Source organism: Colletotrichum graminicola (assembly GCF_000149035.1).
Source record: "Colletotrichum graminicola M1.001 genomic scaffold supercont1.45, whole genome shotgun sequence".
Taxonomy (NCBI): Eukaryota; Fungi; Ascomycota; class Sordariomycetes; order Glomerellales; family Glomerellaceae; genus Colletotrichum; species Colletotrichum graminicola.
Genome location: NW_007361049.1, coordinates 197,411 through 223,656, shown reverse-complemented (window position 1 = coordinate 223,656; position 26,246 = coordinate 197,411). Strand labels below are relative to the sequence as shown.

Below are 26,246 nucleotides of genomic sequence, written 5' to 3'. Positions count from 1 at the left end.
CTTTGCGAGCTTGAGGCGTCGACGGGGGGCATGCCAGGTTTCAGTAGGGCAGGACAGGCTTGGAAGCAAAAAATGCCATCCACCCCGATTAGAATCCTTCATGAATTGATAACATGGAACAAAGCTCCCCGCTGCAGTCTATGCAACTCGCTTTCACACTATTCCTCATGCTCTTTGTAAACCACTCCTTCTAATTATATCCGGCAAGTGAGTTCCAAATCGGCCAACAGGCATGGCTTTTTGAATCATTATACGACTAGGCGAACTCACCTGATATGCTGCTTGATTTTCGTCTTGCTACTGGCAACATGGAAGACGTTTGAGGTTGGCTTTCAATCGGCTAGGGTCCCGTACCTTCTTATGCACCTACTGATAATTTTTCCTTAACGCAGAAACAAAATCGGGAGCACAGCGAACGTCTTACATGGCCGGACAATCAAGAGCCTTCTGTCGGCGATGTCTTCTACGCCTCGGATGCACTGGATGCAGCTCTAGGTACTAGCGTTGTTGCCGTCATCATCGAGACGGATATCAACCGAGTGTTTAATCTGGTGCCCGTCATACTTCATTTTGCCACGGTGTTGGGTCCTACCTGGTCGGTATTGCTGATGACACTCAAAGTGAACTGGGACCCTCCCGACTCCCCCGCTTTGAAACGCTTAATGGACACCAACCGGCTACGTGTGATGTTCCTCCCACCAGACACGACCATGCCAGATCATCACACAGTGTCTGGGTTCCTCGCTTCGCCTTGGATTTGGGAGCAACTCTGTTCCTATCACCGGGTGCTATTGTTCCAGTCAGACAGTATTCTATGCTCCAATTCTCCGTCTCGAGTCGAGGACTTCCTCCACTGGGACTTGATCGGGGCCCCCATCGCACCTCAATACGGCCAAGGGTACAACGGTGGCCTTTCGTTGCGTAACCCGAAGTTGATGTACGATGTTGTTACTGGTCCAGACGCAATACGAGGTTCGGGAGATTTGAATGACCAATGGTTTTATAAAAGATTCAGGGAACGCAACGGAAGCCTGCCTAGCGCGGAAGAGGCTAGGAAGTTCGCGGTGGAGACGATATACTTCAAAAGACCTTTGGGATATCATCAGCCAGCACGATGGCAAAAGGATAATCTGCAAAAAATGGCAGAGTGGTTTCCAGAAATTGGCTTATTACAGGGCGGAAGTCATTTCTCTCAATATAATATCAATAGAAATGATATTGAAAGTGTGTAGCGTAGGAGGGACTACAGCAGTGCAGTGATTTAGAGAAGAAACACTAACAACCTTAAAGGCAACACAAGATGCTTCCTCGATTAATGCAAACTCAACTTAATCAAAGCCTCCCAGTCTATTCAATCAGACAAAGTCAGCGTTCGATCAAGACAAGTTTTGTGCTAATCAGAGGAGTAGCTCTCCTAATCGTCTTGTGTTATCACGTCCGATCAGTCAATCATAAGAGAGACTCTAGGTTTAATCAGGCCAGAAGAATGGTGTCTGATAATAGGAAGAAAAGTTCGATGATTCTCCCCCCTATCTATCTATGATTATGCTGGTCTTATATCTTAAAGACCCGATTGGGATAGTAATAATCCTGTCCCGATCGCCTCCTAGTCCCCTCAATCTGAGCCGCTTGAGGCGCGTAATAAGCCTAATCGCCCTGCCCCGTTCCAATATGACTGTAATGATACTTTCGCCTGGGCGCCTTTTGCCCTAAATAGGGACGTCCCCGGCGTTAAATACAACAACAACAACAACAACATGACTGTAATAACAACTTCAGTCGATACGCTGGAATGAAGTCCCAACCCGAGTTAGGGGTGGCATGATACGCCTCAGCATTTATGGAGGGAAACCTAAGAAGAGGCCATATGAATTAAGACTTTTTCTTCCTATTTCTAACTGTACAAATGGCATTGGCAGGACGAGTGAGAATACTTACAGGGGCATCGAGGACGCATCGCCGAATTCTGCTGCGATCATCTCATGCCGCTGCGCCACCGTCTTGGCCCAGATAGACTCGGAGCGCGACATGAAGTCACGAAACGACTCTTGGCTGCTACCACGGTGGTTACCGAGAAGCCTCTGGACCTTGTTGTCTGCCCAGGGCGTGTTTTACGCGAAACTGAAGTATGGGAAACACATTGATGGCGCCGATCTCAAGCTAGTGATGGTGCCAAAGCCAAACCCTGTGTAACTCAGCGGTTGCTTCTTAGCATACATCGGTTCTCATCTTCAATTTTGCCAGCTCGGAGCTTCTATTGACTCTTTTCTCATCAATAGGTTGAGCCAGACTTCAGAAAGGTCTCGCAATCGCAACCCCCATGCAACCGGTGAATAAGAAACATAATCTGTTGTCGTGATGAATGCAAGTACTCCCACCGCCAAAGCCGCTCTGGAGGTTTGTGGCTTTTGGAGCCAAGTATAATCGCTCATAAAAGTAGTATGTTACAAATAAAGTTCGACCCATATGGCCTATGTACAACCTCACTGCCGCTCATTTCCCCCGTGTTCGGATCATGCACGAACATATCGCGACTTGGAGGACCATCCCGAAGAATCAACATCGCGCTTGCTCATAACGGCAACGCTCTTAGCGTAGTCGCCGGTGCCGTGTGAGGGGTCGGCGTCTTTAGCCTTGCAGGTAGGACCAGAGCCGGCATCCCCTAGAGCGCCGCTTACGGCAGAAAACTTCATCTTTTCCTCGGTGGTGGCAATCATGTTCGTCGCAGCCTCCTCGGTCCAGCCGTTGATAAAGTCGCCGTGGGAGCACCACGCAGGGCCGCATGAGAGCTTGAAAGGCGCGGTGCCGGTCCAGCCATTGGGGAGGACCTTACGCACGTCATACCGGATGGAGAACCGAAGTTGGGGCATCGATTTCATGCCACTCGGGCAGGTGCCGCCACGTCGGTCCTTGTAGGTGGTCTCGAGGGTCTCGGTGTTGACACACTGGGGGAAGAAGAGGAGCTGATGCACGTGAGTGCCGCAGGTCGTGCTGGGGAAACCGTTGGCGTCAAGGCTCTCGCCTTCCCCGTTCTCACAGCCCCACGAGGACTGGGCTTCGGTGATCATCGCATCCTGGGTCAGGGCCTCGGCATCGCCGGCGACCATCTTCAGATTCTGGGGGATGGCGACCTCGGCCGGGGTTTCACCGAGGTTATAGTAGGCGCTGAAGCGCGAGACGGGCATGGGTGTGTAGGTCTTGCCGCCATCGGTGGTGTAGAGTGCGAAGTGACCTCACATAACCCAAATATGGGTCTCTGCAAATGATTACTAACAACTATTGGATAGTTAATCTGGATTGCTGTAGTCTTATTGGTCTGAGGTTGTGTGAGGTCACTTCGCACTCAATGGGATAGGCTTGAGCGATGCCCGCAAGCAGGCCGGTGATGAAAAGAATTGAAGACATCCTGTGCCTGTAACGAACGACAGCCGATGAAGAAGAACAAAAAAGTGTAAAAGAATACGTACCAATAACCAGAGACCCGATAATGAAGAAACCGTTGAAAATTAGTAGAATCATAAGTTGTCAGATCAAGGTCGCTGAGTTTTAAGTATTCAACAGAGAACCAATGTTTGTTTCCCGTGATTGTTTCCTCTCCCCAAAAAAGGATGTTCAAGCCCCTCTCTTAATTTCCGATCCCGTTTCGTACCATCGCGGCCCGCAGCGGCAACCGGCCAAAAAGTGAAAATCCCCGTGGAGCCGCCCGTTTTATAGATATTGAAATTGACTTGGCAGAGCCGCATGATGCTGCTGTTGGATTAGCTGAGCTCTATTGATTGGCCGTTGATCGCGCCCACTGTTGCTTTTGTTCCGGTAGCGAATACTATGGAATAGTGAATGGGTTAGTTCGGGAAAATCCGTTCGCTCATAACTTCGTCCTCCTCCCTTGGGGGCAAAATCAGCCAGACTTTCTTTCGGGATGACCTGGAATCCCAATATAGGGAAGTCATTCTCATCGGCTGCTTAAATGATCCTGGCACTCTTATGAACAGGGATCTATTTAGCGCGGCCCGTGTTGATGAGGTGGTCCACATACCGGATATCGACAGTCATGCAACACTGTCGGAACTAGATGGTTACACCCCTCTAAGTGATGTTTGTGATCGACCTTTACATACCAGCAAGGTTTCTGGAGAGTGAAGCTGTCTCCAGTATTGTCTGCAGTGTTAATCAAGGCGCATGGTCTTCAGCAACCTTGGTGGCAGAGGTCAATGAAGTCATCGTGGCTGGCACGTCAGTCACCCTACGAATCTGCTATTACGACCTTGATGATAGGTTTAACAATGCCATCATCGCCAGTTCATCAGTCACGGCCTCGCCGCACGGCCCGCTGCCGTCTTGTGGTCGAGATGGGCCGTTGCCTCGTTAAAGATGAGGCATTACAGTTTCCGCTAACAAGGCGCGTGAGCTTGCGCCGCACGAGCCGGCTACCTGACAACATCCCCGTGGGGCAAAGGGTTACGACATAACCGGGCAAGCTGTGGTTGCCCAAAATACTACAGATCAGGCCTTGGCCCGGCTCTCTGGCGACTTCACCTTTGAACGGGTTTGAACCTGTCGCAGAATGATTGGCACAGCCTTTTTCTCACGGAGTATTGGGAGCAGTACTCGAGCTTCAACCAAGCATGGGTCATTAATACTGTGTCGCAGATGGGCCTCGTCCCACTAACAAGAAGCTTCGCAAGGGTCAATTTGCCTGCGCCGTTCAACCCGAGGATGCCAACCCGGTCGCCCATATGGGCGGAAAGGCTGGGTCCCGCAGCGCACTCGGCTCTGTCATTCTCGCCTCGGCTTGCGCGGAGTGGCGAAATGCCGCATTCTCCACCAATATGAGGGATCCAAAGAATCCCATGTCCAGCGGCTCAGGTAACCCGAGCTCACCGGCCGCTCCTCCCAAGGAACGTCTGTCGTCCGGCAGTGAATATTGCTCGTGGGAACAGATAGACTCTAAAGGTTGCTGTAAGCATGATTCCCTAGTAGTGAAGTTTCCAATTTGTTGAGAAAAGGAACATGGAATTTCTTCGACTTCAGAGACGTCCCCAAACAAGTGGATTGTGAGTTTGCCCAGATCGTATTCCAGATGTTCTGGGCGTTGCGCTGGCACAAGTGGTTGATCCGCGACGCCTCGAGAAAAGATGTGCCCGAGCTGAGCGGTAATACGTTCTTCCTATCGGTTCCTAATGCCAAGGTGGTCGCCTTCAAAGACTTTGTGCAAAGTGTTGTAGTTCACTCGCTCTGCCTCGCGAAGAAGTTGCACTTGTATGTGGAAAGCTAGCTCCTCATCGCTGATCAGGCCGGTTGCGTTCACTGCGCAAACCCCATTCGCCATTAATTGTGATGCAGTCTCGTGATGTGTAAGTCGACCAGGCCAGTAGCGGGTCATGGTGTCTATACTGCTCCCCGACGATATCAATTTCCCACACCTCCCCGTTGTCTCCATCTTAGCCTTCAGGGTAGATCTAATCCGTGTTTTTAATGGAAGGTCCGGGGTAGGGGTATAGCTAGTGTTATGATCTGATATGGTTCTTGCGTCATTTTACCCGCTACCTCTCACTTGAAAACCGACTGTCATACGATCAATCCTCCGGCGGTTGCTGTGGGCACAAGCCTTCATATCTAATCGGGCTTCTGAGATGCTACTCAAAGAGCCACTATACGTCAGCCTTAGGGCAACTGGCCAGAGGCTTACCAACGTACAATTACTGTGTCTATCAGTTGCGGCTAATCTCGCTGGCCTAAGGCCGCACGAGTCGACCGGGATGATCCAGGCATTGTCAGTGAAGAGAAGGCTAGGACAAGAAATGGAGGGATGATTAATACAGGGCATCTTGAAATAGAAGCTGGAATGAATGGAAAACTTGATAGTCTACTTATCTTGGCAATACGCCTATCATTCGGACGGAATAGTCGAATCTGAGATGTCCAATCGTTTTGGGTGAGACAAATGGGCTTGGAGTGTGACGCTGACATCATGCGTGAGATAGCGCCGACGCCTATGAAACCTGTTTGTTAAGTCTTACCAGTGGTCGTCGTCTGTCCACGCCCTACTGCATTGGAGATGGACATACGTATGCAGAGGGTTATTCACTTTTATATTTACTAAGAGTGAAGTGTAGCTCGGTGTACTAGTGAGACCGGTAATCTCTAGTTTAGCAAGAGTCTAAATATACAAAATGTGCGGATATTCTTACTATTCGCGTGTTCAACAAAACATCAGCCTTATATCAGCTCTGCCTCATGAGGTTGTGGGCATACTATTTGTTGAGAATTAGCAATACATGAAGTGCAGAATCGTGGAGGCCTCACGGATGGATGGTTATCCGGCACGGCGTAATCAGTCACTCTGACGTCCCACCGCTCCCCTCTCCTCCTGTAAAATGCGCCAGCTACGCAACTGGGGGTAAGCTCTGTGGTGGCACAGTGATCTCGGCCACCGGCATACAAAGTCGTTGTCCAAAGGCCGGGATTGTGGCGATGTCCGACAAGTGCATTAGCTTCATGCTTTGTTAATTTTTATCTCTTGTTGCGAGCCTCTCAAGATGCGGATAGTCTGCGATGTTAGCGATCGAAGTTCCAGATTCACCCTTATGTGGTTGGGTGCCGGCTTGGGCGTCACGGCGTGTAAGCTCGGATGTCCGAGAGACTGAAGCACGGCCGGCCCTTACGTTAGCTACGTCAGTTGACGTGGGCACACTTGCCGTACAGCCGACACGTCTGGATTATTTTTGGCTTGTTCTCATTGACTGGAAGTGGGAGGGAACGTCTTAGCCACTTGCTACAAAGGTGAAATACCAGAATCGAGACATTACGGCACTTACTGAGGAAGTGGCCTTGACAAGGTACATTCATACATCAACTCTCAATTCCAGTTTCTGGTTCTTGATCTGCTGTGAGATAGACCTTAGTGGAGACAAATGAGATACGGGATGTATGCATCGAATGGCCGACAGATCCTTGCTGCGAGAACTAGTCCTTGCTATCATGAATCGCGTCATGCGCCTACCAGAAGGATCAGAGGAGATCACATACGAATGAAACTGATTTCACCTTTAATCGTAAGCCTAAAGATTTCCATATCCGATCAGTCATCTCTAAGCGAATAGTACATGAGCCAGTGGAGGCTGGGACGAGCGCTCTGAACTTACACGCGGCATCCGAACAATAAGATTGAGCGTTTGGTAACAAGGTTGCGCTCTTTCAGCTTATATCAAAGAATTCGGTCAGATAACTCGGCACATCAACTATCCCACGAGGACAATTATTCAGTTCGTTCGTTATTTTGCCCACGGACCCATATGCCCACGGACTCGAGGGGCTGGCATCAGACTACGGTTTTGAAGGCCGCAGAATGGCAACGCCACGTAAGCCAACAGTTGGGATGGGAGGCAAGATCATCGGCCAAGAACTAGGCGGCACAGAAACTAAGCTGCAATAGCCACAGGATCTCGGGTCTTACAAGTGAACTTCCCGTGTTATGTGGTGGCTTTGGTTACTGTCTTGAGGACGAAACAAAGTATCCGTGCCTCGGTGTCTGGAGCGAAACTAATGGATCCTGCATTCCCTCTCGGGACCGAGCCCTCGGTTATCAGTAAATGTATGGAGGTGGACATCCTGGAGACCGGACATCCTTTCGTTGCCACCAACAGCCCGACCGAGGAGCAAACATATAACTAGAGACTGGTATTTCTGCTGTCAGCAATTAGGCTGAAGAGAACAGAAAAGATCTACCAGGTCATTCGCTCAGCCAACCTTATTACAGGCCTAGGAAATACACATAGTCGCTCGCTCCACCCGCTTCTTCACATTCGTTCCATTTGAGCCCAGTCTCACTGCCATTTCCTGAGCTACTCCCACCAACTCGACAAGATGCCTCGTTCGAATAAAGCAGTTGTCCTTCTGACAGCACTCACTGCCATTGTCGTTGCTTACCCTGGCATGGGCCGGGTTCCCGACGGCGTGACCCATGAGGACCTGATATCAATGTTGGGCCGCGGCGGACCCAATGGAGGCAAATACAGCGCCCGGGCCGATGACAAGGAAGCCATAGGCGACCTGCTCAATATTTCTGACAACGACCTTTCCGATGTCGGAAAAGACGTGAAGGGCATATTGACTGCCGATGGCAGCGCCGTCTCTTCGGACTCTGTAGATGCCGTCCCCGACCTTGGCAGCAACGACTGCGCCGCGGATAAGTGCTGCGTATGGAAGCACGTCGCCAACGACCTTATTACCACATTCCGCGACGAAAATGGTTGCACTGAACCTGCCCGCGCGTCCATCCGCCTGGGCTTCCACGATGCCGCCGGGTGGAGCAAAAATACCGGCGACCTCGGTGGCGCTGACGGGTCCATCGTCCTCGCACCCGAGGAGATTGGGCGGTCCCTCAACAGAGGCCTAGAGGACATCGTGGAACAGATGAAGGTCTGGCACGATAAGTACAGCAAATTTGGCGCTGGCATGGCGGACCTGATCCAATTCGCTGCGACGACGGCCACCGTGGCGTGCCCCGGCGGGCCCAGGATCAAGACGTTCGTCGGCCGCAAGGACTCATCTGTGGCCTGTCCCGACGGCCTGTTGCCCGACCCAAGGGACAACGCGGACAAGCTGATTGGTTTATTTGCGAATAAGACCATCACCCCTCCCGGCCTCGTCGCTCTCGTCGGCGCACACACTGTCAGTCGCCAACGGTTCTTTGATGTGGCACGCGCCAACGCCCCTCAGGACACAACACCTGCAACCTGGGATGTCCTCTTCTACCAGCAAACTCTGGCTGCAGCTCCTTCGGAAATCGTGACCTTCCCTAGCGACACGGTCCTGTCGAAAGACCCAAGGTCTGCCCCGGCTTTCAAGACTTTTGCAGAGCAGGCACCGCTGTGGGGTGCTGTAAGTCGCCACTTGAGTGTTATTCCGATGAACATAGCTAACCTGCGCACAGGCTTACGCGAGAGAATACCTTCGTCTCAGCCTTCTTGGAGTCTTCAACATAAACGAGTTGACAGACTGTACGAAAGCGCTCCCGAGTGCCTAGTAGAATGGATGCGAAGAGATAGACTAATGTGTTGCATCGGGACCTTAGGTCTGACCTGTAGTGATATCTGGCAAATTGAAAACAAGCAGTTATCCTGAGCATGAGGACCTGCAACCATGATATTTATAAGAATTGACTCCAATGATTAGTGAACCACAGCCTCCAAGAGAAAGATCGCAAAGTAGTTACTAATCTATCAAGAATTTACATAAAGCCCCTTTAGTAGCCGTTTCGGATTTGATAGTGAAAATGGGCTGTGAGAGCTGCTGCTGGGCAGTAGCAAGGCAGCGACGTGAATAGACGCAGTGAGAGAATGAAGGAAGCAAGCAACCTGCTGGTAAGGAAACGATTGAACAAGCGATAAGCAATGCCACAATTAATTATAAACGAAGACAGTTGTAAGCAAAGGTAGTCATTAGGTTGACCATCTCGGGGGCGAGATCCTGAGGAAGTTCATTGCTGAGAAAGTAATATTCCGGAGCCGAAGCATGAGGTCCTCTAGATCCCTTTTCCAAACTAAAAGGGCTTCATGAAAGGAACTTGATCGGTGCAAGAATAGCAATGTGTAAGAAGTACTTATAATTACGGAACACGGAGTTAATTTCTGAGCTTTTGGGCGATCCCTCCGCTATTTTGAGACCTAATAACCTGCGAAGTCAACAACGGAATGCATACTGGAAAGCAATTACTCACTTGGGGAAAACATTTAATTCCCTTCATATATGCATTCTCAGTATTCATAGGTTTGTTAATTTGTTTTTTGTGAAAGATTTTCTAGTAATAATGAACCTTTCTAATTAAAAATTGTTATGCCTCAATGTTGAACGTCTACCAACAAGTTCACCAAGCGTCATTTTGTCCTACTAACTACCTTGGTTTCCAACCAAGCTGAAAATTCTACAGATTGAACATCTACATATCTCTGCACAAAGTCTGCCAGAGATAATGTGACAGGGAGGAAGAAAATTGTTGCCAAAATAGCGCTGACAGCCCAGCTTACACTTGCTGAGTTCGCCTCAAAAGCTGATCCCGTGACCACAGCAAAAAATCGAATGACATGTATGCCATATAACCAGATCATGCTAAAGTGAACAAGGTAGATAGAATATGAAATGCGACCCAAATACTGAGCATAACGATTTGTGAAAAGTGGCTGAATAACTGGCGATTTGTCGACAGTGAAAACAAGCCAGACAGCAGCAATAGAAACCCAGAAGCGATAGTCTTCTGCACCATATGAGGTAGGAGTTAAAGTGAAGATCGTCCTGTACCCTGGCGCAATCGCAGCAGTAGAGTCTGGGTATGATAGAAGCCAGAGAGCACCGAGGAAGGAGGCGATTTGGATGGCCTTGTTGCGAATATCTTTTCGTCCTGGAGCCACCAGGGGGGAGAATGAGGATCCAAAGGTTTCAAAAGTCCATGTAGTTGATGTGAGTGGTAGCGTCAGAGATGCGGGCTCATGCGCACCATGCTTAACTTGAGCATGGAAGTGAAGGGTAGCGATGCAAAGCCCAGAGAGAAAGAGGAAATATTGCCAGTAGCCAGAGTGAATGGAATAGACCACAATCAAGATATTGAAGAGAATTCGAATCCTAGGGCGAAGTCGGTAAAAGGCAATCTGTGTCAGAAACACAAGCATTGATCCATCATACTCAAAAGGGATCGTCCAAAGTACAGGGTCGTAGGTAAACCTTCCACCTCGCCCTATGTCTTTGGAAATGGGGTCTGCCAATGAGCCGAATTGCGAACACCAATTCTTCATCTGATCGAAGAAAGTGTCAAGTACAGGTGGTCTGCCCCATACAACAGCCTGGTTTGGCACCGGGGCGACCTCGAAAAGTCTGAAGTACGCCAAACAAGCAATCACAAAGGAAGTTGCCATGATTGGAAGAAAAAGTCGAACGTATCGTCGGAATACGGAGGAGGCCACGGCGGTAAGGAAGTCGACGTTTTTTGTTTGTGCTGCGAGCTTTGCAGGTTTATAGCTAAGTGCGTAGCCAGATATGACAAAAAAGACGGAGACAGCGGAAAACCCCGTAACAGTTAATCGAATTATGGGAAGCTGAAGAAACATAGGATAGTCGTCAGTCATGAAACCACGGCGCATGTTGGCCGGCATGACAACGAGACTCCAGTGATGGCATACGACAAACAAAGCAGATATGCCACGTAGTCCATCTGCGCTACTGTGTTAGCGGCGAGGTAAGTAGTGAGAGGTGACAAACTTACCAAGCCATGCCGATGGATGAAGAGGTTTAGGCGTGACCTTGGTTGACGATGGGTGGAGAAATGTAGGCATGAGGATCCATAATGCTCGTTTCCCGTACCTTAACCAAGTGGGCAAGTGCTGGGCGACAGGAATGCCCTCATTGATAACTCTGTCCTCGAATCTCGGAGCTAGCCGCCCTGAAGAATCTTCCCCATGAGTCACCGAAAGAGAGGAGTACTCTGAGTGATCTCGAGATTGGCGCTCGGGTAGGTCGAGGTCAAGATTCGTGGCCATTTTCTCACGGGTCTCTCGCGCCCATAAAGAAATATCGTTCTTGCGCAGGTCAAAGTCAAAGTATAGGAGCTTATCAAACGCAATAAGAAGATTGGTACAGGCATAAGACGACGTTGATGCCAATATAACTCGTTTGGTCCAAAGCTACAAGAAGTAGGTAGACAGGGCGATTAATATACCAGCATACTTGCCTACCAAAAGCCAAGTCGCAGAGGACTGGGCTATCTTCCCACTCCCTTACTTGTCGTCATGTTTACGCTAGCCTCTTTCTTCTCTCTGGCTATGAATGGGCCCCTAATCCGGTGAAGCTGAAGCCGCCACGTTCTGAAATCATCTTATGTGCTCAGAGCGGGAAAACGGTCTCCTCGGCATCAGGGACACTCCTTTTCATCAGGGTAGTTGTATTGGATTGGTTGCGGTTTGGAATTCTCAAGCTAAATCAGTAGTGGCGGGTCTGGCTAAGCGACCAATCGATTCCAGACATTCATTCCAACAGTAGTGAGACTAGTCGCAGAGTCCTTCATAGCGGAAATACCTAATATTATTGACTACAGGCTCTGCATGAACCCAGGCGAGACATTCCTCGTTTGCGGCTGATTTTCGCCCATGGTTAGGTATGTCTAAGAATTGGGCGCATTTCCCTATGCAAGGGCGGGGCGAACTATAAGAATCTCGGGTTTGATTCCGGTCACTCTTAGATCAGCTGGCAAAACGTCGCTGTTGTACGCCGTCACATTCTTTCGCTCTGAAGCGATATAAGTCTTGATTTATCGAGTTTCAACCTGGATGATGGGATAAAGTGTGATACTAAGACAGACACTGCAGATACTGCAACGGCTTGAGGAAGTGCCCCTCCACAGCTAGTTGACACTATTTCTATGGGCTAATCTACGATGCTTCTAAGAAGAAAGCTTATATTTCGTAGTTAACATTGCCTTTTTGGTTCATACCTGTGACCTCTGCATCCCTTGGTCTAGTGTTCGTTTGTTGCACTGTCGTCCTTCCATGATTTCCTCTCCCTGTGACCACAGCCATGTCAAACCTTGATATGCTACAAAACATGTGTCTCCAATATTTCTCTTTGCCATTCTCAAGGACTTTCAATCAAGAGCCAAGCCGCTTTCGCACCGAGATCGTTGCTGGCAGTATGTTCGATATAACTCCTACAACAACGATACTCCCATGGTTTTGACTTGCCGCAAACCGCCTCCCGCCTATCCGACGACACCCACCCTCCTTCGTTTGAATACATCCTCATTGGCCACAATCTTGTACCAACATATGAGTCATTACAGCTTTCAATAGAAACATAGCGATGAGCGTGCTGCCGACAAAGGAAGGTCCAGTCGGATCTGTACACACATCCACTCACCCCGCTTTCCATATCGCGTACGTACCACTCCGTCGTAACATAACCTTAGCATTGTTAATCATTTGCAGGAGCTGGATCTTGTTTTCCAACCTTACAATCTTGTTTAACAAATGGTTCCTAGATACGGCAGGCTTCGGTATGAAACCCGAACTTGTGGCTCACGTCCCTCACTAATATCTCGCAGAATATCGTATGTTAACTTGACGTAATACTGCCACAGCAAGTCCACAAGCCAATCACTAATAATAACCAAAGCCGTTCTTCTAACATGCTGGCATCTTGTATTCTCGACATTGGCGACCCGAGTATTGGCGCGGACCACCTCTCTCCTTAACGGCCGCCACAGGGTTCGAATGACTAACCGCATCTACTTTCGGGCCGTCATCCCCATTGGATTGTTGTTTTCCTGTTCACTTTTGTGCTCCAATCTAGCGTACTTGTACCTCTCAGTCTCCTTCTTACCGATGCTCAAGGCTGCGGCTCCCGTCGCCGTCCTCCTCACCAGCTGGATCATGGGCGTCGCCACCCCCTCCATGAAAACCTTTTACAATATTCTGCTTATAGTTGCTAGCGTCGGAATTGCGTCTTTCGGAGAGATCGAATTTTTCATGGGTTGGCTTCGTCTTCCAGATGGCTGGCATCGTTTTTGAGGCCGTACGGCTGGTGATGGTCCAGGTCCCGTTGGAAGGCGACGAGAACGCACAGCAAATGGACCCTCTCGTTAGTCTATACTATTACGCCCCAGTTTTTGCCGTCATGAATCTGTTTGTCGTATGGGCAAGCGAGTTCAAGACCTTTCAGATGCAGGATCTTGACAGAGCAGGTTTCCCCATGCTGCTGCTCAATGCCGCCTTCGCCTTTATGCTCAATGTCTCGAGCGTCTTTCTGGTTAGAGCTCCAAGCTCATCCGCGGAACAATTAACATCCCGTAATTAAGAAGAAACAGATCGGCAAAACATCTGGCCTCGTCATGGCACTTACTAGCATCCTCAAGAACATGTTTCCCATTTTAGCCTCGACCATTATCTGGCATACGAGCATAACATTCATGCAATCTTTTGGCTACAGCATTGCTTTGTTTGGTCTCCTTATCTATTCAATCGGCTGGGATCAACTTAGGGCCTTAAAAATTAGTAGGACGCTGATATGAGATACTGCTCTGCAAGTAGAAGAGACATCTGTAATACCGCATCCCAGCTTTATAATAAAAGGGGTCAAGTGAATGTAAGATGTTCATACTCGTTCAATTCTACAGAATTTACCATTTGTTAATTTCTTGATACTGTAGAACTGAGAACCACTAGTTCAACCCAGCACAGCGGTATCACTTTTAGTCTCATCGACTAAAATATTAATGAGTCTTTTTAAACCATGCCAATCACCATCACTAGGTATATTATTGTATCTGGAGAACTAGGGTTATCTCTCTCTCCACCTTGAGCGCAGTTCCGGTATCATTTACAAAGACAACCGACCAGTTAATATGCCCAAGCGATCTGGTAAGTCTGATGACACAATCCACGGCCAGGCACGGTTTCCAGCATGTCAAAGTCTATGGCAGAATGCCGGCAATAACAGAAAACTGTGCCATCTCGGAACGTGTTGGCCACTGATGCACATGGAAAGATTGTACAGTCCTAAGCTTTGGGGAGGGGGGGTGGCGTTCCGAAACAGGGTACAGGTCGAGAGGCGCAGCTTCCATTTCTCCATCTCTCCCTCGCATTCGTGAGTGCAAAACTGTTGGACTGCCTAGCCCAATTGGTGAACAATATACAAAGAATGGAATGATTTCGCCCATTGAGTTGAGATGCATGTGCAAGGCGGTCCCTCGTAGGGTCGCACAAGTACACAATAATACAACAAAACAGTAGAAAAGCACAGTGTAAGTCTGATGTTTAATCCTTAACACAACAGAAGGCTTCTGGATAGAAACGCAGTAGTATTGTAGATCATGAGGTCCAAACCCCCCTAGTACCAGCTTTCGAAGGCGGCTCCTCTTAGCTTACATATTCAGTGCCTTCGAGATTGACCATGTAATTGTCTGGCGATCTATCCTATACCTCCATATATTGAGACCTCTCGAGTTTGGAGATGGAATTGTGCAGCGGAAGGGCAGATGCTGAGTGAACAGTGCGAGGGCGGAAGGGCAGGGATGATTCAGTCTCGACGAGTAGACCACGAGTTAAGGCCACCATCTGTAAGACGATGTCCCTTTAAAAAAGGGCAACGTCTGGTGAACATGGCTGTTGCAGTACAAACGGGTATATGAACGCTGATCCCACTTGCCCATGAATTCTTTCGTGTCCCATACCCCCTTCCTCCTTGCTATTGAGATCTACTCGGCCCTCGAACCTCGACGTGCCAGGAATCGCTCCCACCCTCCTCCGCCCCATTTCGTTCGATTCTATAAAGCGCTCCGCAATTCTCATTCGTGTCACTCGCTTGCCTGTGCAGAGACTTTCAGTCGCTGTTCGTAGGTTTTCATCCATGGCCCTCAACAAGAAAACCGTGGCCTTGGTGGCCGTGGCTCTCACGTTCTTCCTGGCTGCCACCTTCCACCAGACCAACATTTTGCCCGATGGCGTGAGCGCGCTGTACAGGGGGGCAAGCAAACCGCGATACATCTTCGTGGACCTCGGCGCGAACCGGGCGGACTCGCTGGAGGCGTTCCTGCAACACCCGGGAGCAAAGTTTGAATTCGATTTCCCCCGTCCATCCTGGGCAACACACGAGCAGGCCGGTGAGTAAGAAAAGAAGCGGAGAAAGAAAGAAAACCCGTAGGGAGCAGGTTTACTGACGGCCTCGGCTCCCATCCGATCACAGAGATCTACCTGTTCGAGGCCAACCCGGTCTTCAACCCTGCCCTCGTCGAGGCCAAGGAGCGCTACACGGCGCAGGGGAAGAAGATACATATCTTCCCGTCCACCGTTGCCGACGTCACCGACGGCACCCGCACCTTCTACCTGGACACCATCAACGAGGCGCATGACTTCTGGGGTTCCTCGACGTACGCCAACCACGCGGACGTGGTCAACTCGAAGAGCACCGGGACCGTGCTGTCGGCGGTCAACATCGCGCGGTGGCTGCTCATGAACACGCTGCCCCGCGACTTCGTCGTGGTCAAGGTGGACATTGAGGGCGCCGAGTTCGACCTGATCCCCCACTTCGTGGAGATGAAGGCGTGGACGGTCATCGATCACCTGCTCGTCGAGTGGCACAGCTCCCTGCCTTCGGAGGACGCCAGGCAGGCGGCGGTCGAGGCGGTGGGGAGGCTCAGCGCCGAGGGCGTCAACACCCCTCCTTACAACTCGGGTGCATGAGTGGCCGATGTTTGTACAGGCCCGGCCGTACATGGCTCGAGAATTTGTAGGACGGCGCGCTGGGCATGTACGAAGGCCGATGGCGTTGAAATAACCATGTCAATCGACCCGAGAACCTCCGTGTAGATTTGTTTGTAATACGATTATGAAAATACCTAGACGTGACGAAACACCACGTAGCGAAGCGGGCATTTGACCACATGACTGTCTGTATGTATCTATCGACACCCTACTCAGTCACTCGCGTACGGATAAAACCGTGAATGATGAAGAATACCAACACATACTGTCCCTCCGAAACAGACAACACAAGGCTCTTTATCAGTCACAACACGTGGGAACATTCCAGCGTCATTCAAATCGTATCGATTATGATGTAAATTCCAAGAACATGCGGTAGGGTACTATGTATAGGTAAGAAGTGTTTTTCTTTTTTTCCATCGCCGCCCTCCCCCACTCAGTGGGAATGGGCAAGCTCCAGACTTCGGATCAAGCAGCCAAAAAAAACAGCGCCGTCCCCGTTGAAACCCCCTCGTCTCCCCCTCATTTTGTTTCGAATGAGGTTCCCGCCCCTCGCGGATGACGCGATGCGTTTAGGTATTAAACAGTTGGTCCATCGCGCTCGTGTAGTTAGTCCAAGACACGCCAACCCTCTCTTTTTTTCCCCCCTCCCCTCGTGAGATGATACAAAAGCTGCCGCGCGAAGCGAGAACTTCTTAGACGAGGAGCCCGCCGACGAGGCCGGCGGCGGCCATGCCGAGGCTGAGCAGGCCCCATCGCACGTCGCCGCGGGCCTCGATGCCGGCGCTGGGCATGCTAGAGCCGCTGGGCATGGGCATGCTGGAGCCGCTGGGCATGGACATGCTGGAGCCGTCGCCGGACTTGGAGCCATCGCTCGACTTGGGGGAGTCGGAGCTGGCGGCGGAGGCGGGGCCCATGGTGCCACCGCTGGTGGAGCTGGGAGCAACGTTTGCCTTGGCCTCGGCAGCGGTCTTGGCGAACATCTCTACGGTCTTCTTGCCGCCGGCACTGCGTTCTGGGCGTTAGTATATTTGCGTCCATCGTAGCCCCCCCGGGGAGGTTTGGGGGGGGAGAGATTGAAAACACGTACGGAGCGTTAATGACACCGACCATGCCGCTCTGGCAGTGGTCGCCGGTGGCGCAGTAGAACCACTTGGGGTTCTTGTCCTTGATCTCGAGGGTCCAGGCCATGGAGCCGACGCCCGAGGTGACGGGGACGGGTCCGCTGAAGAAGCCGGCCGTGGTGCCGTTGGTCAGGGGCATGCAGGGGGTGTCGAAGGCGGCCTGGGCGACGGAGTGCGCCTTGGGGTAGAACTGGAACTCGACCGAGTCGCCGACGGCGGCCTCGATGTTATCGGGCGTGAACTTGAGGCCTCCATCGCCGACCTTGACGACGTGGGTGGCGCCCATGACGGCGGCGGCGGGGAGGACAGCGGCGAGGACGGTTGAGGCGTGCATCTTGACTTCGTTTTGGAGAGGTGTTCTTGGAATAGTACTGGTTTACTATCTGGTTGAAAAGGAGGCAGGTTGATTAGTATGGGGTTCTAAGCGCCGGGCTGTAGGAAAGAAGTGAAGACTGTTTATTGTTTTTGTTTGGTTTGGTGGGAGAACAAGACCGAGGTGTAAACGGCGAGGGCATCTCCGTCTTCTTATACACGTCAAAAGGTCTTGCCTCTGTTAGGATAACCCAGTATCGCAGAAAACACGACCGACGCTTCCAAAACGGACCCTTCCCCTTGGAACATCCTCAAGTCTTGCGCGCGCCCTTCCCTTCACTCCCCCACCCAGGCAACGTTTGAACCCAAACACGGAAGCCCAGCGGTCCCCTCGGACGACTGGCTGTATCGGGCTCCGCTCCTCCTCGCCTCCCAAAACAAGGGTGTAGCAGACTGGATTCCCCGTTCGGAAGCAGGTTGGCCCTTGGGGCCGGGAGGCGTCTGTCACCAGTCACCGGTCACCAGTCACCAGATCAGGTAGGTAGAGGCGTCGTACTCGGTAAAAGGGCAGAAACAAAAACGGCAGTAAAAGACCCCGGCCCTCGGATGGAACGCCTTTCAGGGTCCCACCCAGTTCCCTGCGACGGGCTGGGGGTGTCTGACATCCGAGGTGGTGTTGTGTTGGTGCCTGGATGGCGAACAAGCATGCAGGGCCAAGCACCCTCAGCGCGACGCTGGCAGATCCTTGAGGGTGCCATCAGACGTGTGCCGATGCCGCGGTTCAAGACCAAGCTTTTTTTTTCATATCTTGGGGTCTGCAGCTGTGCCGCGGTGCCGCTGTGCCGCGATGCCGCGCTGTTGCATTGCTGTTGCATTGCTGCACTGCTGCACCGCTGCACTGTTCTGTACCGTTGCGCTGTGCCAAAGACCTGGAACGTGTCTAGAATGCCCGATGCGGTATCACGGTGCTCACGGCCGCCCACGGCGGCGCTATGTAGTCTAGATGCACTAGGTAATTACCTGATGGAGGGAACCTGGAGAGGGTTGAGAGGCAAAAGATGTGACGACGGGCTGAGAAAAGACGACGACGATACGCCATGTCGTTTGACATTGACGCCAAACGTCAAAGTGCCCACCATTCATTGCTTGATCGGCCGAGACCGGATGACGACGACGACGACTTCAACGATGACGATGTACGGAAACCAGCTGGAAGAAAAGAAAAGAGCAAGGAAATTCACCAATCCGATAAATAAAATCCAACACAGCTGACACGGCCGCGCATCCGCATCTGCAGCTACCAAAGTCTTGTCCCGTCCTTCCCGCCGCCAACGATGAGATGGTTTCGTAAATCATCCATCCCCTCCCTACCACCGATGCAAGCGCCAGGACGATGAGGATGGATGATGAGGATGAGGCGCCTCAACATATCACCAGCCTGTCAGTCGGTCTGCCAGACGACAGACTAAAACCCAATCGTCCACCACTTCAGACCGTCGTCCAGCTGCTACACAAGAATTTCAGACCCCCTCCCCTTTTCGGACGCTTTTCATTGCCCCCCTCCGAACTCGCCCGAGGCTTTCGTAAACCCTAGACCCCGTCAACTCGCTTGTCACTGCTTCAGACTCGCCCATCTGCTTCAGGTTATTCCGGTTGTTCATGTGCCTGCGCTGAAGAAAGATGAGAAAATAGAAATAAACCCCCCGAGAAATCAATGGCATTGAGTTGTACCCGCTGTAAACAGCAGGCCTCTTCTGTGCCGAGTTCCGCGGGACGGTTCCCCTCTCCCAGTCAATATGTCCCCTTTTGTTATTACACGCCAGACCACTGAGCATTCAACCGTAAGGGGCGCTACGTTACCACAGAGGGCTTTCGGAGACAATGGCAAAACCCTCGGTACGTCGTTCGTCCCAAACAGAAACAGCCACACATCGCATCTCTCTCAGTCTCTCTCTCTCCCTCTCTCTCCCTCTCTCTCCCTCTCTCTCCCTCTCTCTCCCTCTCTCTCCCTCTCTCTCCCTCTCTCTCTCTCTCCCTCTCAAGAGTGAGCGTCTCACTTTCACTCTTCCACTCGCTCTCGTACCCTCCCCCGCCCTTCTTCCCAGATTCAAGCTTGTTGGCGTGGGGGCGGTGGCACCAATCAGCCACTCCGCTGCGACCGGGGCACCTATTAGCGCCGCAAAACTCTAAAACGTCTCGAGCTTGAGGTTTGCCGCTCGATCCAGGATAGGCCGCTGTTAGAAGTTGGATATTGCTTCGGGCTATTGATGGGCATTTGCGCTACCCGGCTCGCGTTGCCTGATTTCACTGTGCCGTCTCGGGGCCTCTCTCTCTCTCCCTCTCGCGCTCTCTCCCCCCCCCCCCCCTTCTCTCTCCTCATTCTTTTTCATCTTTTCAGTGCAATTCATGTCAACGCCGGCCTGCCCCATTGTTGCTCTGTGAACAAGTCATGTCTCCCGGGATTTCCTGAGCGCCCAGCTGGATGAAGCCCCAAAGAAAGTAGATGCCAATACGGATACTACGCAATATAATTAAGATCCCAGTCTGGTCGGCACGCTGCGACGTCTCCCTCCAACCCCTTGAACTTTGGTCGGACCAGGCCAAGCCCCTCCGTGTTTTCCGGGCCACTACCCCCCCTTCCTCTTTGCCTACAAGTTGAGCCGGAGGACGGGACAATTGCTGTTCATTTCCCACGTTCCTAAGAAACCTTGGAGCTGCCAATTGAAGATCGTCCCTTTCGGTTCGTCGGTCCATACCTAGTTGGTTGAATCGCGTTTGAGCCGGGGTCGGGTTAATACTGCACATTTACCCCGAACTCGGTGGTCCTCCAATTTAGAAGACTATCCAATCTCTCTCGCGCGCCCCTCATGCTAATTACAGAACCATGACTGATGTCCAACGCCAACGCTTCCCGACTCGCTTGCGAATACAATGTTCCCTCTGCCAGGGTAACCGGAAAATCGGATCAAAATTGCTTCGTTACCCCGCAAAGTTATTTAACATGTCGGTCCGGGAAAGATATACACGCCACTACAGAAAGGGGCACATCATTCAGCACGGGTCGCCACCCTCCTCGATCCATTAGATAAAGGCTCTTCACTCTTCGTCACTCGAGCTAGAGCCCCCTGGTGCCTTGCCGTCGTCGCCTGTCGGCTGTTGGTTGTTCTTGTTCTTGTTTCCCTTCTTGCTCCTCTTCTTGTTCTTGTCCGAGCCCCCGGCAGCGGCAGGAGCGGTGGTCTCGCCGAGGTCAATCAGGTTATTGGTTGCTTGCGTGTTGCCGGCGTTTCCAGCCGAGACGGCCTTTGAGATGTCCACCAGCATTTTCTTGAGCTCCTCGACCTCGCTGCGCAGCTTCTGCACCTCGGAAATCGTCGGGTCGACATCTAGGTCCGTCTTGGCCGTGATGCACACCTTGTTCCAACCGTCAGACTCAAAGTCGACCTGGTCCATCATCTGCTCCCATTCCTCGATGGTATCGTCGTCTTCCTCGCCTCGAGCCCGGTTACTTCTAATCTCGGCGGCCGATCGCGTCTCGAAGACGGCTGCAAAAACGAGGACAGGCGAGTAGATGAAACCCATGATGAAGTCGCTCATGCGCTCGAACTTTGACTTTTCCATCCACCAGAAGAGGCCAATAACGACCATTTCGATCAGGTTGAAAGGCGGGATGTAAACGTTCTCATCGGGCGCGCGGACGAACTGCATAGTCTTTTGCGCAAACAGCGTAAGGTACTCGTCGTTGGCGTTGTCGTAGATGTCCTCGTACGCCGAGTTGTACAACGCAATGAGTATGTTGAGCAGAACGACCTGCGTTGTGGTTAGCGACTGCAACAGATATCCCATGAACGGGAAAGGCCTACCATGACGATAAAGGTAAAGCAGTAGTAGAGTATGATGCCAAACGGCGGCGAAAACTTGTCGAACCCGCTAAAGTCGGGACTCTGCATGATGGCGTTGGCCATGGCGGACATGATGAAGGTAATGTCTTCGGCGACAAGATCGTCGGCCAGATCAAGGCCGACAAATGCCTGGAGAAAGCCAATGATCAACACGGCCAGCAAGGCGAAGAAGATGATGGACTCCTTCATCATGACCTTGAGCACGACGAGCATGGCGCCGAAGAAGCGGAAGCTGTCGAGGTACAACAACAGGCGAGACCAGATCATTGGCGCACTGAAGGCCAGGAAGTTATAGCTGAGCTCGCTGTAGTACTTCCGCGCATCTTCGCCCTCGCCATGGGTCAGGCCGATGATGCGCAGGATCAGGGACAGCGAGATAAAGGAGTAGAGAATGCCGTTGAAGGCATTCCAGAAACCCAGGATATGGTAGCCGGCCTTCCAGAACTTGGTGACCTCTTCACAGATGAAGCCGAGCGTGAAGATGTATAACAACACCTCGGCCGAGTCCAAGACACCCTTGGCGTTGACCGAATTGATCACGGCCGTGTATAGGCCGATGTAGACCAGGGAGATGATGACCTGCGTCGCGTTCTGGTACATGGGAGCACGAATACGGTCGGGGTCCATGTGAACAAGGAAGGAGGGGTTAGTCTTGTCTTTGTAGTCGACGAAGACGGAGGGGTCGTTCTCGTCCTGAACCAGCCATCCCTTCCACAGGTAGGAGATACACTTCTGGTAGCCCGATGAACCAATAACCCTAACGGCGTGAAGATCGACGGCCTTTTCGATGACGTTGGCGGGAGGAGTGGACTTGCCGTCGACGATGATGGAGTAGCGGCGGAGCAGAACTGAGTGCATGAGGTATTGGAGGTCCTCTTCTCCCTCGATGCTGCGCAGCAGTTGCGGTTAGCGCTAGGCAGGACTTGTCTTTTCTCCAACAGTATTGTTCTGGCTGATTCTCTAACTCACATCTGCTTAGCAATGACCTCACAGGCCACGGCGCGCACGCGATGCAGGTCGGCATCCCACAGCTCTGTCAGTGCCTGGTGCTTGAACCACCTCTTGCAGACGATGAGGCAGAAGACGACACAGGAGCCGTAGTGGGAGCCGCCAGCCTCCTTGGCGGCCTTGATGACCTTCTTAGTGATGATGGTGCTGTGGGCTTTTGTGATGTCGTCCTCGTCCAGCTCGCAGGGCACGGCCAGCTCAACCAGATGGCGGAGCTTCAGAGCGATCTTTGTGACTTCGGGGGCAGGGATGGCGGACTCGAGGTCTTCGGATCGGTACTGGGGCAGGACTGGTGCGGGACAGTAGACCCTCTTGTAAGCAAGGGGAAGCGATTGAAGAACAGGCATCGCGAAGGTAGCAGGTGGAGGAGCGCAAGTGAATGCAAGACTAAGAAGAGTTACGTACGGCGTCTACGGTCATCGCGAATCCAGTCCGAATGGAAGTCGTGGTGATGTCTTGAGTGTCGGTCCCAGCCAAGCATACGGGAAACCCAGTTGAAGGCGGCCATGGCGACTAGCTACGAGTGAGTCTCGTCGACGATGGGAGTGAGAGTAACTAGGGAGGGCCGAGCCTTCCTATGCTATGGGCGACGTATTGGTAGTCGCTGTCGTCGTTATCGTCGGTAATTTCGGCGGGAGAAAGAAGCCGTCGACAGAAGCCAATTGACGAGAGAGTCGCAGCAAAGCACCTTCTCGCGAGCTTGTTGCGGCAGAGAAGGAAGAAAGAAGAAGGACGTTCCACGACGGCAACGATGATCAAGAAAACATAAGAGTAAATAGAAACAAACCAAAAAGTAGCTGCCGCGCAGACTTGCTCGCCAATGAGGTGTGTAGCGCCGCGCGCACCATTCCCTGTTTTTTGGTGGATGGCAGAGAGATAACATAGTACACTAGAGAGAGCCAGGAAGCGAAGCTCGAAGCTGCCTGCTAGTGCGTTGCGCCTTCTGCAAGTGACGTCGACCGACAGCGGGGCACTGTTTCTGAATGACAGGGGAGGTGAGGACTAGCACCCTTAACAGGATGCGGTGGGAGTTTGGTGGTGCTGAGATAATCAGGTACACTGGATGGTCATCCACGCTAGCCCCGCTTGGAAATGGTCGACCCCACTGCATTGGCGCTAAAATCTGGCTGCCACGCTTCAACCGCTCCTTCCTGTGCCCGTTGATTGAGTTCGGGTGATTTTCCTTTTTTCTTGGTGTCTCTATGACGATATTGCACGAGAACCTCTTACAACCCTATATTCACAATCAACTCACTCGATTAATTGACCGACCCAACCATGTCACTGCAACGGCGATGGCGCATTGTCCGGCACAGTCCCACATGGAAGGCCATTTCATCAGTGTCATTCGTTATTGCTACTTCAGTGCCAGACCCGCACTCCTCTCGCTCTCCAACCCCACCATCACCACGTCCATCTAACAACGCCGTTACCTCCCACTTTCTCTAACCCCCCCTGGCCATCCATCTAGGTATTGCCATCGATCCATCGTCCCATCCAATCAACTCATAGGTACCAGGGCCTTTTCTTTCTTCCCATCCGACCTCTGCTTGCCTTCTCGGGTCCGGCTCGCTGCAGATAAGCCATCGTCATGGCCATGACCAAGACCAAGACCAGGCCCATGGACTAGACAAAACGCCGACCGACAATATCAGACCCTCGCAGCCGATGTCTCCTTCCAAATATCAATCACCATGGCCGCAATGTTCTGAATCGTGTCAGGCACGTTTGGCAGATGGTGCCCCCCCGCGAACCTCACCACCTGCCGCGTGCTCTGCTCCGAACACAGCTCAATGAGCTCCTCGCTCGCCGGCTTCCAAGGGTCGAACAGCCCCACCACGTGCACCGTCGGAGCCTTGATCTTTTCGTCGTCCGGCACGAACGGTGGATACGTCCCACACAGGAACACCCCGAAGAGGTTGTACGGCACGAACGGCTGCCGCTGCTGCTCGAGCAACAGGCTCGCCGCCGCCCGCGCCCCCTGCGAGAACCCCATCACGCCGACGTACGGCCCCGTCTGCTGCATGTACATCTTGAGCAGCTCCATCGCCGTCTCCTTCTGCCGCTGCACTTCCTCTGCCGGCAGCGACGGGTCGTCCGTCACCCACCGCCGGAATGGCCCGCATCCCTCGAACACAGGGAGCACCCCGGGCCCGGCCTCCCCCTCGATCGGTCCATCCAGGAAAACGAATTCAAACTGCGGCTCCAGCATCCGCGACAGCCTGATGAGTTGGATCTGGAAAATCATCGCCGATGTCCCTCCGCCGTGGAGACAGAGGATCTTGGGCCGCTCTGTCGGCGGCTCGTTTACCGCATATGGCTCATACATGTCGTCCGACGTCAGCTGGTGGCTTTCCGTTCTTGTTGCTAGCTTATTGGCTCTCAGAACGAGTGCCTGGACGGGCCCAATGAAAGAGGCTTGCTCGTTAGGTAACGAGCGACAGGCGTCAGAGTGGCGTTTGGATCTTATGAGCAAGGCTTCCGGGTATTGTTACCTTTTGCGATGCGATGTGATGCAATGCGATGCGATGCGATGCGCCGAGTGACAGGTGAGATGAGGAAGTGGCCTCATAAGCTCTCGGCCCTTTCGGGCTCTGTCGTCTCGAACCTCCGACGCCCGGTCCTGGTCGCATATCATCTTACGTAAGCCCTACTCGCTTCTCGGCTCAGCCAACCATCTCTCGTCAAGATAACAACTCTATTCGGTCATTAAGCCGGGCCGTTAATTCTTGACCCGAAGGGTGCCTGCCATTCGCCAAACCCACACTCTTGGGACGAAGTAACGCCTGATGAAAAAAATAAAGGAGAAAGCATGGGGGGGAAGGCAAGGCCAACGCGATTAGCTATCTGTTCTCGGGTTCCCCATGCCATCTCGGCAACGGCCAACTTATCGCCAACTCTTCAAGCAATCATATATCCTCTGTGCTGGGCTCGCCCGTGTACAGCGCCCTAACAGCTCGCCATCCGGTCGAACCGTAGCCCCCCTCCTAGGTATTCTTCGATTACGCGATTGATTCGAGTGCCTGGGAGCGCCTGCTGCGGTCCGCCGTGTTCTCTAGAAGCTGGTCAAACCTTGTAGACCACTGCCGCCGAATGCGGTCCTATAGTGTGCCATTTTCAACTAGCTATCCTCTCTGTGAGGCATAGCCATACAGCCCGCAACGATGTACGTAGTAGAGCATAAATCGGTGCTGCTACGTAGTATGTACGGTCGTCGGTGGATGACCTGCCGGCAACCCCGATCGCCCTAAAATCTACATGCTACGCGAAATAAGACTGGGATGCCTATTCCTTTTGCAGAGTCTATGGGGATTCAATCGACGCCTACCAGATGAATATTTCGATGTCTCAGCAGCTACTTAATGCAGCTGACTGCGGCGTTTCACATAAGCTGCACCTTGACTAAGGGTTGGGGGATGCCGACGCAAGAGTGCAGAGGACAGGACAAAGACAAGGTACGAAAGAAACAATAGTATATTTAATTAAATTGATGCCATACATGATTCCATATTCATATTATTTTCCTAAAGGCGAATGCTGGGATAACGGTCTTCCTTTGGATACAAGCTGCCACTACGGGATCCCCTACGAATGCTAAGAGATTATATTGGCTTCTGGGCTAATGATGGAATTACGACCAGGCTCTGGGACATCTGAGA

General features: G+C 52.0%; 9 protein-coding genes across 9 annotated transcripts; 4 read left to right on the top strand and 5 right to left on the bottom strand.

The window, feature by feature from the left end:
- Window positions 1-2,513: 2,513 nt before the first annotated feature.
- On the bottom strand, window positions 2,514-3,519 carry GLRG_09121 (uncharacterized protein; the record flags this gene model as incomplete). The annotated part of the gene is made up of 2 exons (XM_008099806.1): window positions 2,514-3,232; window positions 3,468-3,519. The coding sequence occupies 2 exons, from the start codon at window positions 3,517-3,519 to the stop codon at window positions 2,514-2,516; spliced, it is 771 nt and encodes a 256-aa protein (XP_008097997.1).
- Window positions 3,520-4,736: 1,217 nt separating this feature from the next.
- On the top strand, window positions 4,737-5,275 carry GLRG_09120 (uncharacterized protein; the record flags this gene model as incomplete). The annotated part of the gene is made up of 2 exons (XM_008099805.1): window positions 4,737-4,930; window positions 5,032-5,275. The coding sequence occupies 2 exons, from the start codon at window positions 4,737-4,739 to the stop codon at window positions 5,273-5,275; spliced, it is 438 nt and encodes a 145-aa protein (XP_008097996.1).
- Window positions 5,276-7,866: 2,591 nt separating this feature from the next.
- Window positions 7,867-9,028, top strand: GLRG_09119 (peroxidase; the record flags this gene model as incomplete). The annotated part of the gene is made up of 2 exons (XM_008099804.1): window positions 7,867-8,883; window positions 8,936-9,028. 2 exons carry the CDS (start codon window positions 7,867-7,869, stop codon window positions 9,026-9,028), a joined length of 1,110 nt encoding a protein of 369 aa, XP_008097995.1.
- Window positions 9,029-9,878: 850 nt separating this feature from the next.
- On the bottom strand, window positions 9,879-11,399 carry GLRG_09118 (acyltransferase; the record flags this gene model as incomplete). Its single annotated transcript, XM_008099803.1, has 2 exons — window positions 9,879-11,206; window positions 11,258-11,399. Coding segments are annotated over 2 exons (1,470 nt in total), but the record flags the coding sequence as incomplete, so codon positions are not given.
- Window positions 11,400-13,367: 1,968 nt separating this feature from the next.
- On the top strand, window positions 13,368-14,053 carry GLRG_09117 (triose-phosphate transporter; the record flags this gene model as incomplete). Its single annotated transcript, XM_008099802.1, has 3 exons — window positions 13,368-13,466; window positions 13,534-13,791; window positions 13,850-14,053. 3 exons carry the CDS (start codon window positions 13,368-13,370, stop codon window positions 14,051-14,053), a joined length of 561 nt encoding a protein of 186 aa, XP_008097993.1.
- Window positions 14,054-15,390: 1,337 nt separating this feature from the next.
- Window positions 15,391-16,223, top strand: GLRG_09116 (FkbM family methyltransferase; the record flags this gene model as incomplete). Its single annotated transcript, XM_008099801.1, has 2 exons — window positions 15,391-15,643; window positions 15,727-16,223. The coding sequence occupies 2 exons, from the start codon at window positions 15,391-15,393 to the stop codon at window positions 16,221-16,223; spliced, it is 750 nt and encodes a 249-aa protein (XP_008097992.1).
- A 716-nt stretch (window positions 16,224-16,939) lies between these two features.
- GLRG_09115 (uncharacterized protein) lies at window positions 16,940-17,702 on the bottom strand (the record flags this gene model as incomplete). The annotated part of the gene is made up of 2 exons (XM_008099800.1): window positions 16,940-17,252; window positions 17,335-17,702. 2 exons carry the CDS (start codon window positions 17,700-17,702, stop codon window positions 16,940-16,942), a joined length of 681 nt encoding a protein of 226 aa, XP_008097991.1.
- A 3,074-nt stretch (window positions 17,703-20,776) lies between these two features.
- GLRG_09114 (potassium ion channel Yvc1) lies at window positions 20,777-22,934 on the bottom strand (the record flags this gene model as incomplete). The annotated part of the gene is made up of 3 exons (XM_008099799.1): window positions 20,777-21,487; window positions 21,541-22,468; window positions 22,549-22,934. 3 exons carry the CDS (start codon window positions 22,932-22,934, stop codon window positions 20,777-20,779), a joined length of 2,025 nt encoding a protein of 674 aa, XP_008097990.1.
- Window positions 22,935-24,238: 1,304 nt separating this feature from the next.
- GLRG_09113 (oxidoreductase) lies at window positions 24,239-24,916 on the bottom strand (the record flags this gene model as incomplete). Its single annotated transcript, XM_008099798.1, has 1 exon — window positions 24,239-24,916. The coding sequence occupies one exon, from the start codon at window positions 24,914-24,916 to the stop codon at window positions 24,239-24,241; it is 678 nt and encodes a 225-aa protein (XP_008097989.1).
- Window positions 24,917-26,246: the final 1,330 nt, after the last annotated feature.